At 38.4% G+C, this 14,713-nt stretch overlaps 1 protein-coding gene and 1 long non-coding RNA gene across 2 annotated transcripts in view; one reads left to right on the forward strand and one right to left on the reverse strand.

Annotated features, from left to right (window-relative positions):
* N4BP1 (NEDD4 binding protein 1) overlaps positions 1–14,713 on the reverse strand; it is a 48,032-nt gene that overhangs the window by 15,533 nt on the left and 17,786 nt on the right. Inside the window, exon 2 of the mRNA XM_059999855.1 lies at positions 4,117–5,810. Within this exon, the coding sequence (XP_059855838.1) occupies positions 4,117–5,810 (1,694 nt within the window). The remainder of the gene's footprint in view (positions 1–4,116; positions 5,811–14,713) is intronic.
* Positions 4,413–11,012, forward strand: LOC132416482 (uncharacterized). The gene is made up of 2 exons (XR_009517608.1): positions 4,413–4,550; positions 10,651–11,012. It is a non-coding gene; the product is annotated as an uncharacterized lncRNA (long non-coding RNA).

Here is a 14,713-nt window from a genome sequence, read left to right on the forward strand (position 1 = left end):
AATCCCTTTCTATAGCTTCCACTTAATAAAAATAGCCATGGAACCCTGATATAGAAAGACTAGCATGAAAAATGGTTAAAATGTAGAGGCAAGTGAAGGGACAAACCTCATCTACATGGAAAATTATCTACACAGATAAGTCAGGTGCTCTTATGCTGAAGTTTCAAACTGACAGAGGCCGAGTGTTATCTGGCCTCCATGGTGATGCCTAGCCACACACAAACAATTTCCATTTACTCATCGTTTGACTCACTCGTGGTGACAAATGGGAAAAACCAAGTAGAGATATGCATAATCAGCAGCATTAAGTAGGGTATTTTGGAATTTCTCATGGTGTGTTATAAACTGCAGACACCACACTGGACAGACAAATAAACAAGGCTTTGCAGAAACCCAGGGATGGGTGGGCCTGAATGGCTCTAAGGTGGGGTTCAAACCTATTGCTTAAGAACTCAAATTTCCTTTTTAACTACTTCCTCAACTAGCTGGGTCAAATTAGCGAGGTTTACTCAGCAGTGCCTGAGCAACTCAAGACTTAGGTATCCAATGTTGCCAAGGCCTAAAAGTTCAACCTCAGCTTCTGTGGGAAGAGGCAGGGTGTGTGATGGCTCTGGAGAGTAATAACATGGGCCCAAATCTCATATCTGCATAATCTTGGACAAGATTTTTAGGCCATATCATATTATATACATTACAGATTAATTTTTACTTCACAAAACTGGTGTGAAGATGATATTTTAAAAGATAAAGTTGAGCACCTGACACATAACAAGTGTTTGTTTTAAGCTTCCAAATATTTGGGGGCTTCCCTGGTGGTGCAGTGGATAAGAATCCGCCTGCCAATGCAGGGGACACGGGTTCGAGCCCTGATTCAGAAAGATCCCACATGCCGCGGAGCAACTAAGCCCATGCGCCACAACTACTGAGCCTGCACTCTAGAGCCCACAAGCCACAACTACTGAGCCCGCATGCTGCAACTACTGAAGCCCGTGCGCCTGGAACCCATACTCCGTAAGAAGAGAAGCCACCGTGATGAGAAGCCAGCGCAATGCAACTAAGAGTAGCCCCGGCTCGCCGCAACTAGAGAAAGCCTGAGCGCAGCAACAAAGACCCAATGCAGCCAAAAATAAATAAAAATAAAATAAATAAATTTATTTAAAAAAACAGACTCCAAGTATTTGTTCAAATGTAATCCAAACTGATTAGTAGAATAGCAGTTGGAATAGCAATATAAATGGGTGGTGAAAAATCATTTAAACAATCCTAATCTTTCTTAGTCTTTAATTCATCGATTCATTCAAGCCATCGTCACCAATTGGCTACTATGTGCCAGGCACCATGGACCTTGGGGGTAGTTCAGGGAACAGAACAGACACGCATCACTTCTTTTATGGAAGTTATAGTCTATAATTCACATATAATATTGAAGCAGTTGATTTAGAATAATAATTTTTTCTGACTTAAAAAGTTAAGGTGAAATTCACATAACATAAAATAATCATTTTAAAGTGAACAATTCAGTGGCATTTAGTACATTCACAATGTTGTGCAACCACCATTTATATCTTATTCCAAAACATTTCCATCACTCCAAAATAAAACCCTGTACCCATTAAAGAGTTTCTTCCCAGAATAAGAGTTAATTTTAATTACTGATGTTTTCAGATCAATCTACATCAAATTAAGTATAAGTCTGTCTTCTTAGGATAATACATCCTTTGTAAAAGAGTTGCTTTTGAGACACCTGTGTTTTCAGATCAATCTACATCAAATTAAGTATAAGTCTGTCTTCTTAGGATAATACATCCTTTGTAAAAGAGTTGCTTTTGAGACACCTGTGAATTCAAAGAAAATCGAAATCCTCTCTCAAATAATCAGCTTATGGTTTCCCTTAGTGCACTAATTCAGCGGTTTTCAAAAGAAATGGTACCGTACTGAAGGGTGTTAGGAAATATGTGACACTGTTTTGGGGTGTCACAATGGCCAGAGGGCAGTACGGGCAAAGTAGGAGGGACTAGATATGCAAAACACCCTGTCCTGGATAGCCAGTGCCACTCTAAATTCCAATAGTGACCCCTTTGAGAAATATACTAGTTACCACAAAAAGGTTTTTTAAAAGTGTCATTATCACTGCTCATTCTACCTTAATTTGCATTTCTTAGTCTTTGAACACCAATTTGGGAAATCTCTCCATACACAGAAAAATGAGAAAGGATTAATATTACTCATAATCGTGACCTAAATTTTATATCATCATTTGGCTCAAGAAATTGTAACAAGGAGGAACTACTGTGGGGCTTGGACTGTGAGCGATTGAAATTGCACTTTACATTTTTACTTAGATAATGCTATGCAGCTGTGGGTCATTTGCTGGGTTTCCCCCAAAAGAACTGCCAAAAAACAAAGTGAAATGACAATAAACAGTATTATCTGGAAATGAAGACAAGTATATTACACATTTTTACTGCCTATATTAAAACTTTAACATATGAAATGCTGGCATTTTCTTCTTTTTTTGACAGCAAAGTACAGCACCATTCAAAAAAATAAAAATCAAAAGAATCCCTGCATTTTAAAAAATAGATACTAAAATATTTATAGATGGAAATGAAATGAATTCCTTCAAAATGGGTGAAAGGCAGCAGGTGGGGGTATAGGTGAAACAATGTTTGAAATGATGAAACAAGATGGGCCATGTATGTGATGGGCACATGCGAATCCCAAATGAAACCAACATGGAATTCATCCTATTATCTTCTTGTGAATTTCTTTGAAAATTCTAACAACAACAAAAAAAATCAACAAAACAAAAAATAACGAATACATAATAAATGTGTATTTTAATAATAAAATTCACTTTATTTTTCAATTTTATCAAGTATTCCTGAAAAATCAGGGGATTAACTGATCTTTTAGAACTCCTAGGAAAGAGGTCACATAAACATTCAGCAATTCAGAAAAGTACAGCTGACCCTTGAACAACACAAGGTCTGAACTTCAAGGTCCACTTAAACGTGGATTATTTTTTCCAGTAGTAAATACTACAGTACTGTATGATCCGAGGACTCAGAACAGCTTTATGGAGGGCCGAATGGTAAAGTTATTTTGCCTGGGCAGAGGGTCGGTGCCCCCTAACCTCACATCGTTAAAGGGCCAGTTGTATTTCAACTTCATTCCATGTCAGAAGGTCCTGCCAACCTTCCATGCCCCATTTCTTGAACTGCAGCTACTTAAATGCTACACCTTGAAGACTTCTTCAAAATCAGTGGAGTAACTGGTTTTGAAAACCGGAGGGAGACTACCTAGCAGTTGTTGAAATGGCGTGATAAAGATGTCCTTTAGGACGGGGCAAAAGGCTGTAGCAAGTGAAACTCAGGAGGCCGAAACCTGCCTGATGTCAAACAGCTGGTCCACAGTGAGGTGGAGACTCTCTGACCCCCAAACTCTCCTTAGTCACTATATCCAACCGCCCCTTAGAGAACAAATCCAATCCCACACTGGAAGTATAAAATCAGAATCCTAAGAGGGTTCCAAGACAGGCTAAATGGAAACAATCATTTAACTCCTTTTACTAAAAACAAATATACAAACTTTTAGTAGGAGCAGAGGCCCATAAAGAAGCCCAAACTGAAGAATTTCCTTAGAAAGGAAATTGCTATCACTCTATCAACAAAAGTATAACAGAAGTACATCACACCTATTACCCCTGCACATACATGGCTAAAGACCTGGCATGCTGTACATAAAAAGAAAAAATCTCTTTTTTGTCTTAAGCTTCATCCTCGTATTCAAAACCTAATGGTGTTCATGGCATTAAGAACCTAAGGATTTAAAAGTCTCTTTACTGCTTATCACTGGGAAACGCAATGTGAAAAGGCAAGTTTTCTATCATTCCTTGCTCTCAGAAATACAGGTTCAGCAGAGTGAAGAAAGAGTTTATACGATGCCAGAGGGTGGAATAACAAAACTTTCCCAATCAGCTGTTTTCTTCTTTCTGTCAGGTAAGGCTATAGGTCAACTACACAGACACACAGGATAGTTCCTACAAACACATGCAATTCTGAGACATGGCTAAGAGGCCTACTGAAAACGATAATTTGAAGAGAGTGGACTTACGTAATTGCAACATTGCTCCCATCTATAACAATGTGCTTCAAATCCGTCCTCCCTGGTTCATTTTTTAATTCCAGCTTGTAGGGCACTTTCAGAGTATCTCGAAATCTTTGAACCCCAGTAACTGAGGAATCGATGTGCTCAGAAGGTCCTGCCAACCTTGCATCAGTAACTGAAGGCAACAGTTGGGGCAGCGGCATTGGTGGAGAAAGGGGTGGACAATTTGGCTTAGACTGAGGAGAGGCACAACACCTCGAGCGGTTTTCACAGGCAGACTTCATATTATTTGGAAGCAAGGGTTCTGCTTGCTGCTGCACACCATTTTCAGGAAAAACTGGAATTCTGGGCTGGTGACTTGAAGCTCCTCTTGAAACAAAATTGACAATTTCTTTGGGACTTGAAGGGGCTAGAGAGGGCAAAAGGCCATCAGTTTCAAGGTCCGTATTACAAAGGTAGCTCTGATTTGAACTCCAGATTTCTTGTTTCTGTTCTATTGGCACTGTTCTGAAAGTATTAATTTTGCAATTTGAGGTACATGGTTTCGATTCTACTTTGAATGGTAACTGAGAAAAATTTTCTACCATATTTTGCTGTGTGTGAGTCTGTGTTTTCTTTGGAGTGGAATCTGCTGTAAGCTCATTTATGCTGCTACAAACACCTTTATTTTTGGTTCTCTTGGTCTCTGGATACACAGTACCAGGTGGAAATTCTCTGTCTTCTTGGAATCTTTTATTTTCCTTTTCAATTTCCTCCAAGAGTAATAATGGTTCAGTAGACGGCCCATACTCCCTAATGACCTTTTCTACAATTTCTTGGGAATAGCCCATGGTTTTAAAAAAGTTTACAAGGATGTTGTATTCCATTTCCTCAGTAGTGTCTTTTACATCTGGACTTAAATTTTCAGCATCAGTAGAAGAATCAGATAGGTCAATGATGACACTTCCAGCTAATGTCTTACCATCATGTAAAAGCTCTCCCTCTTGAACATTTTCCAACGAAAACTGTTTCTTGGTATGCCTTTCTTCAGAATCAGAAAACCTCCTTTTGTGACACACTCTGTCTTTGGAAAGCGCCTCTTCATCTGGCGTTACACCATTTATTGGAACAAAAAGTACATCCTGTGAACTAGAAAAGACTGTGTCCATTTGTTTTGTAAGCTCAGAAACAGGAGTCCCAGCTTTATTTCTTGCCTCTTCCTGCAAAACAATTTCATCTCTGGAAATATTCAGCCCTGTGGCAGCATTCTGTGTAAACTCTGTTTGTTTAGAATCTCTAATTTCAATTACATCATCATCTCCTGTTTCAAATAGATTCTCCTCACCTTGGGTGAGTGCCAAAAGTTCTTTTTTCAAGGAAGTGGGTAAAATCAACAAGTCCATTGTGTAACTGTCTGCACGAGCTTCAACAAATTGTTTAAATTCCCTTTTTACCTCTGATTCTTTTTGGCTGTTGGGTAGGTTCTCATTATTCTCGAAGAGCTTTACAAACTGCTGAATGTGACTCCTAGCCATGACCACAGCTTCGGCACTTCCTCTGATGCCAAGAAGACCGATGTCGAGAATGCAGAGATCCGCACAGGTGTCCTGAATCAAGCTCTTCAGAAACAGGCTCTGTGCCCCAACAAAAATGCAGTGCATGGCCTTGGGGTAACATTCTCTTTCTTCTAGTTCGGGTTCACAGATTCCTTTAATATATTCCTGTAAGGAGAAAATAAGAAATTAGATCAATTTACAAAAGCTCCTTACAGCACATTACTATGTTACACATGAAATTACCAATATCAAGCTGCACAAAAGTCAAAAGCATGCTAACATCCTTGGAAAAAATACCACGTTTTAACTGAAATATTTAAAATAACAGATGTAAGTCACTTAATTGTTTTCAGGGAACTGAAAACTTTGCATCTAAGTCTAAAAGGTAGGTATGTATAACATTTTCAATAGTGTATCTTGCAATGTGATCTTAGGAGTTTGCCCAGCTGCACAGTGGACAATGACAAGACTGGATTTATTTATGTCTATAAAGAATAAACATCTTTGCTTGTTACTAGTCATTTATTACTACTATGACATAATTAAGAGAGAAGATAATCAAATCAAATGATTTACTCTAGAACAAACCTTGACTTTTGTTTTGCTACTATTGTTTCCAAATGAAACAGACTGATTTTTTTGAAGGCATTTAATAACAAGATCAGTTTAACAAAAAAATTCTTCTAGCTGGCTGGAACAATGTATATACCCTATATACTTTTACATCTGTTTTCCAAGAAGACCAGACTATTTAAATGTAGATCTAAATATAAAGAACCACAGAATGCTGAATAGTACTGCCTTTCTCAGATATAAAGCTACGGTTTCCAGTGAAATTTGATATTGAAAGAGGCCTGAACGAGGTAAAAAAGGGAACTGGGTTCTTAAGCAATTAGGTTGCCACTGGAGGCTGAAGTGTGAATCAAGTAAAGGTGCAAAAAGCACTCCCACAAACAATGGAGCATACTTGTTAATAACCTGGGCACTGGAGCCAGTTCCTAGGCTCAAATTCCAGCCATGCAACTGGTGACCTTGCTCAAGTTACCTAACCCTTCTGAGCCCAGTTTCTGCCAACAGTGAAAGAGAGAGAGGCTAGTGCAATCTCAGGTGTTTTGAGGAAATTCAAAGAAATAATAAATGTAAAGTTCTGACAATAGTGTCTCACACGTGCTTACTAAATAATAAACACTGTTACTTCAAATTATCAGTGAGAGCTTTCTGGACAGACATCTGTAAGAAATGAGCCTGGCGATATCTGATCTATACTTTACACTAAAATCAGAATGGCGTTATCCAAAATGGTGCTATTTTAAAAAGTTCAACCTGTGCAACCGGTTACAATGAGGCTTTACAAACTTGCACGTACTATGTACACTTGCTGTTATAATGGCCACATGTCCTCCACTAGAATTTATATACAAATGTGTACATATTCCTTGTTTACACATGAACTACAAGATTCCTACAAGGAGATGGAACACCAGAAATACAAGGAAAACATCAAGGGGAAAAGCTCAACCCACGCACTATAATAATGTTCAGTCATGAATTCTTTACTCTCTCATGTTCTTTTGGATAAACGTGGAATATCTATGGGCTTGGTGGTATGAATGAATCCTTTGTCAAGTAAGTGGCTTGCAAATATTTTCCCCTTATCTATAGTTTGTCTTTTCATCCTCTTTTGTGACAGAAAAAGTTTTTGATTTTAAGGAAGCCCATTTTTGGTTTTTTCTTCATCAAGACTTAGGTCCCAAAGATTTCTCGTGTGTTAGCATCTAAAAGTTTCACATTTAAATCTATAATCCATTTTGAGTTCATTTTTGTTATCAAATGTGAGGCTTTGTTCGAGGTTCATTTTTTGCTTATGGATATCTAGTTGCTCTAGCATCATTTCCTGAAAAGACTATCTTTTCTCTATTGAATTGCTTTTGCCTGTTTGTCAAAAATCAGTTGGCCAAACTTGTGTGGGTCTATATCTGGGTTTCCTATTCTGTCCCATCAACTTATGAATTTATCCCTTCACCAATACCAGTCTTGACTATTATAATTATCTAATGTCTTAAAATTGGACAATGATTGCTCCCACTTTATTCTTCTTTTAAAAATTATTTTTAGCTATTCTAGTTTCTTTGCCTTTCCAAATCAAATTTTAGCATAATCTTATTTAGCAATTATGTTAAACTTGCACATTGATTTGAGGACAAGTGACATCTGCTGACTCTTCTGATGTATGAACATGGTATGTTTCTCCAGTTCTCCAGATCTCTGCTTTCTTTCATCACTGTTTTATAGTTTTGAGTCCTATACACATTTTATGAGGTTTACGCCCAAGTATTTCATTTTTTTGAGCAACTGAACATGGCACTGCATTTTAATTTTGGTTCCTATGTGTTCATTGCTAATAAATAGAAATACAATTGATTTTTGTATATTGGTCATATATCCTGTGACCCTGCTGATCATATTTCTAATTCTAGGATTTTTTTCTTCTAGATACCCTGGGATTTTCTATGCAGACAATTATGTCATTTCCTTTTGGTTTTTTTTCTGATCTATATGCCTTTTACTTTCTTGCCTTATTGTACTGGTAGAACTTCCAGCACTGTGCTGAAAAGCAGTGGTGAGAGCTGACATGCTTGCTTTCGTTCAGTCTTTGGAGAAAACATTCAATCTTTCACCATTAAGTTAAACTTTTTGTAGATATTCTTCATCAAATTAAGGAAGTTACCCTATATTCCTACTTTTCTAGGAGCATGAACATGAAACATGAGTGTTGAAACTTGTTAAATGCCTTACTAAATCAACTGATGTAATCATGTTATGATTTCACTTCTTCAGCCTGTTCGTATGATAGATTACATTAACTGATTTTTCAATATTTAACCAGCCTTCTATCCCTGGAATAATCACCGCTTGGTCATGATGTATAATTTTTTTATACATTGACGGATTCTATTTGCTATATTTTGTACTGCCTTGTCTGGTTTTAGCATCGGGAAAATACTGATTACGAATGAATATAGGAGTGTTCTCTGCCCTTGTATTTTCTAGAAGAGATTGTGCAGAATTGGTGTTAACTCTTTTAAACACTTTGTAGACTTCTCCAGTGAAACAGCTTGGCTCAGCAATTTCTTTCTTGAGAATTTTTTTTTTAGTATTTATTTATTTGGCTGTGCCGAGTCTCAGTTGCAGCACATAGGGTCTTTATTGTCGCACGCAGGAGCTTCATTGCAGCATGCGGAATCTAGTTTCCCCGACCAGGGATTGAACCCAGGCCCCCTGCATTGGGAGCGCAAAGTCTTAACCACTGGATGACCAGGGAAGTCCCTTTTATGAGAATTTTATTTTTTTTAACATCTTTATTGGAGTATAACTGCTTTACAATGTTGTGTTAGTTTCTGCTGTATAACAAAGTGAACCAGCTATATGTATACATATATCCCCATATCCCTTCCCTCTTGCGTCTCCCTCCCACCCTCCCTATCCCCCACCGCCATCTAGGTGGTCACAAAACATTGAGCTGATCTCCCTGTGCTATGAGGCTGCTTCCCACTAGCCATCTATTTTACATTTGGTAGTGTATATATCTCAAAGCTACTCTCTCACTTTGTCCCAGCTTACCCTTCCCCCTCCCCGTGTCCTCAAGTCCATTCCCTGCATCTGCATCTTTATTCCTGTCCTGCCCCTAGGTTCTTCAGAACCATTTTTTTAAAAAGATTCCATATATATGTGTTAGCATACAGTATTTGTTGTTCTCTTTCTGACTTACTTCACTCTGTATGACAGTCGCTCGGTCCATCCACCTCACTACAAATAACTCAATTTCATTTCTTTTTATGGCTAAGTAATATTCCATTGTATATATGTGCCACATCTTCTTTATCTATTCATCTGTCAATGGACACTTAGGTTGCTTCCATGTCCTGGCTATTCTAAATAGTGCTGCAATGATCATTGTGGTACACGACTCTTTTTGAATTATGGTTTTCTTAGGGTATATGCCCAGTAGTGGCACTGCTGGGTCATATGGTAGTTCTATTTTTACTTTTTTAAGGAACCTCCATACTGTTCTCCAAAGTGGCTGTATCAATCTACATTACCCTCTCCAGCATTTATTGTTTGTAGATTTTTTGATGATGGACATTCTGACCGGTGTGAGATGATACCTCATTGTAGTTTTGATTTGCCTTTCTCTAATGATTAGTGATGCTGAGCATCCTTTCATGTGTTTATTGGCTATCTGTATGTCTTCTTTGAAGAAATGTCTATTTAGGTCTTCCGCCCATTTTTGGATTGAGTTGTTTGTTTTTTTGATATTGAGGTGCATGAGCTGCTTGTATATTTTGGAGATTAATCCTTTGTCAGTTGCTTCGTTTGTAAACATTTTCTCCCACTCTGAGGGTTGCCTTTTTGTCTTGTTTATGGTTTCCTTTGCTGTGCAAAAGCTTTTAAGTTTCGTTAGGTCCCATTTGTTTATTTTTGTTTTTATTTCAATTTCTCTAGGAGGTGAGTCAAAAAGGATCTTGCTGTGATTTGAGAATTTTAAAATTATTAATTCAATTTCCCTAACAGCTGTAGGTCTTATTCAAATTATCTATTTCATATTGGGTAAGTTATGGTAGTCTCCACTTTTTGAGGAATTGGCTAATTTCATCTAAGTTGTCAAATTTACGTGTGTAAAGTTGTAGGATTTCCTTATCTTTTTGATGTCTGCAGGGTCTGTAGTTGATATCCTGATTATTAGTAATTTATGTCTTCTTCAGTGTTGCTGAAGTTTGTCAATTTCACTGAATTTTTTCCCTAAAGAACAAGCTTGTTGTTTCATCGAGTTTATTATTTCTGTGTTTTCAACTTCACTGACCTCTGCTCTTTATTTCCTTCCCCTTGCTTACTTTGAGTTTATTTTACTCATCTTTTTCTAGTTCCTAGAGGTGAAAGCTTAGATTATTGATTTGAGACTTTTCTTCTTTTTTAATGTAATATGTGTTATAAATTTCTCTTTCAGGGGACTTCCCTGGTGGCGCAGTGGTTAGGAATCCACCTGCCAATGCAGGGGACAGGGGTTCAATCCCTGGTCCGGGAAGATCCCACATGCCACGGAGCAACTTAGCCCGTTCGCCACAACTACTGAGCCTGCGCTTTAGAGCCCGCAAGCCACAACCACTGAGCCCGTGTACCACAACTACTGAAGCCCATGTGCCTAGAGCCCGTGCTCTGCAACAAAGAGAAGCCACCGCAATAAGAAGCCCACGCACCAAAACGAAAAGTAGCCCCTGCTCACCGCAACTAGAGAAAAGCCCATGCGCAGCAACGAAGACCCAATGCAGCCAAAAATAAATAAATAAATATATTTTTTAAATTTAAAAATATTTCTCTTTCATCACTGCTTTAGCTACATCTCACAAATTTTAATATATATTATTTTCATTTTCCTTCAGCTCAATGTATTTTAAAATTTCTCTTCAAATTATCTAACATTCAGAGGTCTGTTGTTGAGTTTCCAAGTATTTGGATATTTTCTTGTTATCTTTCTGTTACTGATTTCTAGTTTGATTCCTTTGTGGTCAGAGAACACACTCTATATGATTTCAGTTCTTTTGAATTTGTTGAGATTCGTTTTATGCCCAGGTTATAATCTATCATGATATACATTCCGTGGGCATTGAAAAGAATGTGTATTCTGCTGTTGCTGGGCAGAGTGTTCTATAAACATCAATTAGAACCTGGTTGGTTGGCGGTGTTGAGTTCTCTTATATCCTTGCGGATTTTCTGTCTCATGGTTCTATCAACTGTTGAGAGAAACATGTTGAAGCCTCCAACTATTACTGTAGGTATGTCAATTTCTCCTTTCAGTGCTACCAGTTTTTGTTTTAACTATTTTGCAGCTCTATTATTAGGAATATACACATTTAGCAATGTTATGTCTTTTCAGTAAATTGACCCTCTCTTTGCTCTGAAGGCTATTTTGTCTGACAGTAATATTGCCACTCCAAGCTTCCTTTTGGTTAATTTTTACACAGTATATTTTCCCCTCCTTTTAATTTTAACTTACCTGTATCATTATATTTGAAATAAGTCTCTTGAAGACAACACACAGTTTGGTTGTTTTTTAAATCCATTCTGATAATCTCTTTTAAATTGGTGTGTTTAGACTGTTTAATTTCAATGAAAGTATCAGTAAGTTTGGATTTAAGTCTACCATTTGTTTGTTTTCTGCCTGTTCCCTATTTTTAATTCCTTTTTTCCCTATCTGGCCTTCTTGTGCATTATGCAAACATTTTTTAGTATTACAATGTAATTTATTGCATTTTTTACTGTATCTCTTTATGTAGTTTTTAAAGTAGTCATGCGATCAATTACATATTTAATTTTCACAGTCCACTTAAAATCAGTAGTCTATCACTTCAATAGGAATGTATAAACCTTACCACCCATACTATTCGTGTTTTTTATTTTCTATATCTTATGATGCTTTGACATCTTGGGAGGCCTTTCAGACCTGGGGAGAGACTCACCCGCCCAGCTAGCTAATTCCTAGGAGTTGTGGCCAGCCTGCTTACAGCATGCCTTTCGAGTACAGTGCTGTGCCCCCACCCCTTCTCCTTATCTAATTCACAAATCAAGTCCTGTATCAAGCCAGGACCAGGTACCAAACAACTAAGGGCATCCCCTATGCCCCAAAGCTGGCAGGGATTATCCAAACTAGCCAATCCTAAACTGTTTACCCTGCTATGCCTTTCCCCTTACTCCTGCTTCTGCCTCCTGCCAAAAACCTGATGGCCCTGCAAGGTGAGGCATGCCCTCTTGTCTTGGGAAATGTTAAGTAATCAAACTCTTCTTTCAATGGCATTGACTTCTCCGTGCCATCACTCAGTCACCTCCATAATTTAAACTCCTGTGGGTATAAATTTTAGAACACCACCATCATATGGGTTCCTTTACCCTCAGTCTCTACCCTCCCTGCTCTCTCTTGTATGTTACAGCTATCTCATCAATTCCACGTACATACATTTGAAATCCTATCAGATGATGTCATAAATTTTACTTTCAACCATTAACTCACTTTAAAGAACTCAACAGGAGAAAGTAATCTATTGTATTTACCCAGATATAGTATATCATTTCTGTCTGAAGAACTTCCTTCAGCAATTCTTTTCCAGCAGGCTACTGGCGATGATTTTAGTGTTTTCTTCAACCGAGAATGCTTTATCATGCTTTATTTCACTTTCATTTCACTTGACAGAAAATTCTTGGTTAAAAGTCCTTTTCTTTCACCACTTAAATAATATTGTGTCACTTCTCTGGTCTCCATGGTTTCTGATGAGAAATCTGTACTCACTGTAGTTGCTGTTCCCTGAACTGTGTTTTTGTCTTGATACTTTCATGATTTTTAATGTGTCTTCAGTTTTCAGCAGTGTGGTTATGACATGCTTGGTGTGGAATTCTTTGAGTTTATTATGCTTGAGTTCACAGTTTCTTGAATCATTATGTTTACATCTTCTGCCAAACTTGGGAAGTTTTCAGCTATTATTTCTCCAAATATTTTGTTTAGCACCACACTTTCTCCTCTACTCACCTTGTTCAGATTAGATAACTTCCATTGTTCTATCTTCAAGTTCACTGACTACTCCGTCATCTCCATTTAAAAACTGAGTTCAGGGACTTCCCTGATGGTCCAGTGGTAAACAATCTGCCTTCCAGTGCAGCGGATTCGGGTTTGAGCCCTCGTCAGGGAACTAAGATCCCACGTGCCACAGGGCAACTAAGCCCTCGCGCCACAACTACTAAGCTCGCACGCCTTAACTAGAGAGCCTGCATGTTGCAAACTACAGAGCCCACGCACCACAAATACAGAGTCCACACACTCTAGAGCCTGCACGCCACAACTAGAGAAGAGAAAACCTGCACTCCACAACTAGAGAGAAACCCATGTGCCACAACGAAGAGCCCTCACGCTGCAATGAAAGATCCTGTGTGCTGCAACTAAGACCTCACGCAGCCAAAAATTAATTAATCTTTAAAAAAATAAAAACTGAGTTCATCCAGAGAGGTGTTATTTAGGTTACTGTAGTTTTCAGTTCTAACCTTTCCATTTGGTTCTTCTTTATGTCTTCTATTTCTTTGCTGAAACTTTCTCTTTTACTATTAGCTTTAAGAGTACTTGTGATTGCTTGTTGGAGCATTTTTATAATACATGTCTTAAATTCTTTGTTAAATAATTCCAACACCTGTGTCATCCTGGCACTGGTGTCCACTGTTTTTTCTCATGAGATTTGGTATTTTCCTCGTTCTTCATATGCCAAGTAATTTTGTATTGTATCCATTTTGAATATTATGAGTTCTGTGTCTTGTTTAAACCCATGATGAATGTCAACATTTCTGTTCTAGCAGGTAATTGACCTAGTTAGATTCAGGTTGCAAGCTGTACCCAGTCTTCTGTGAGCTGTGGTTCCAATATCAGTTCAGTTTTTAAAGCCTCTGCAGTGCTATTTGTATCTGTCCCACATGTGCGATACCCAGTGGCCAATCTGGGACCTGGATGGTGGTTTTTCTATTGTTCTCAAAAGTCTTTGTTTTGCTGATAAGGAGTAGATCCATGCATGTGTGTAGCTTGGGGATGAACCTAGGAGATCACACACAACTTTGATGGAGTCATTTTCCTGAGCTCCTCCCTCTCTGCCATCTTTCTAGTGTTTTCTGATTCCCTGCGCTCTTCTTTTCAGTCCTCCAGTCAGAAAGATGGGGCTTTGGTTACCCCACTTTGCCTTACATTTCTGCAACTGTGCCTGGTCCATCCAAAGGACAGAGAGGGAGAGAAAGCAATGAGACTGGCCCCATCCTCCTGGAACCACAACCCCACCAATCAGAGAGGAAGGTTCTCCTCCTTCAGAATTTTGAGTCCTGCAAGCTCCCACTGCCACCATCATAGGACTGTTTGGAAACTGGTGTGCAATGGAATGAAGAAAAACAAAAACGGATTTTTGCACAGTATTACATGCTCCATTTTCTGCCCCTTGAGTTAAACTAGAGGGCTTCTCCAGGTGCTCCTTTTGTGCCCTAGTGCCCAT

Source organism: Delphinus delphis, chromosome 20 (assembly GCF_949987515.2).
Source record: "Delphinus delphis chromosome 20, mDelDel1.2, whole genome shotgun sequence".
In the NCBI taxonomy this organism is placed as follows: Eukaryota; Metazoa; Chordata; class Mammalia; order Artiodactyla; family Delphinidae; genus Delphinus; species Delphinus delphis.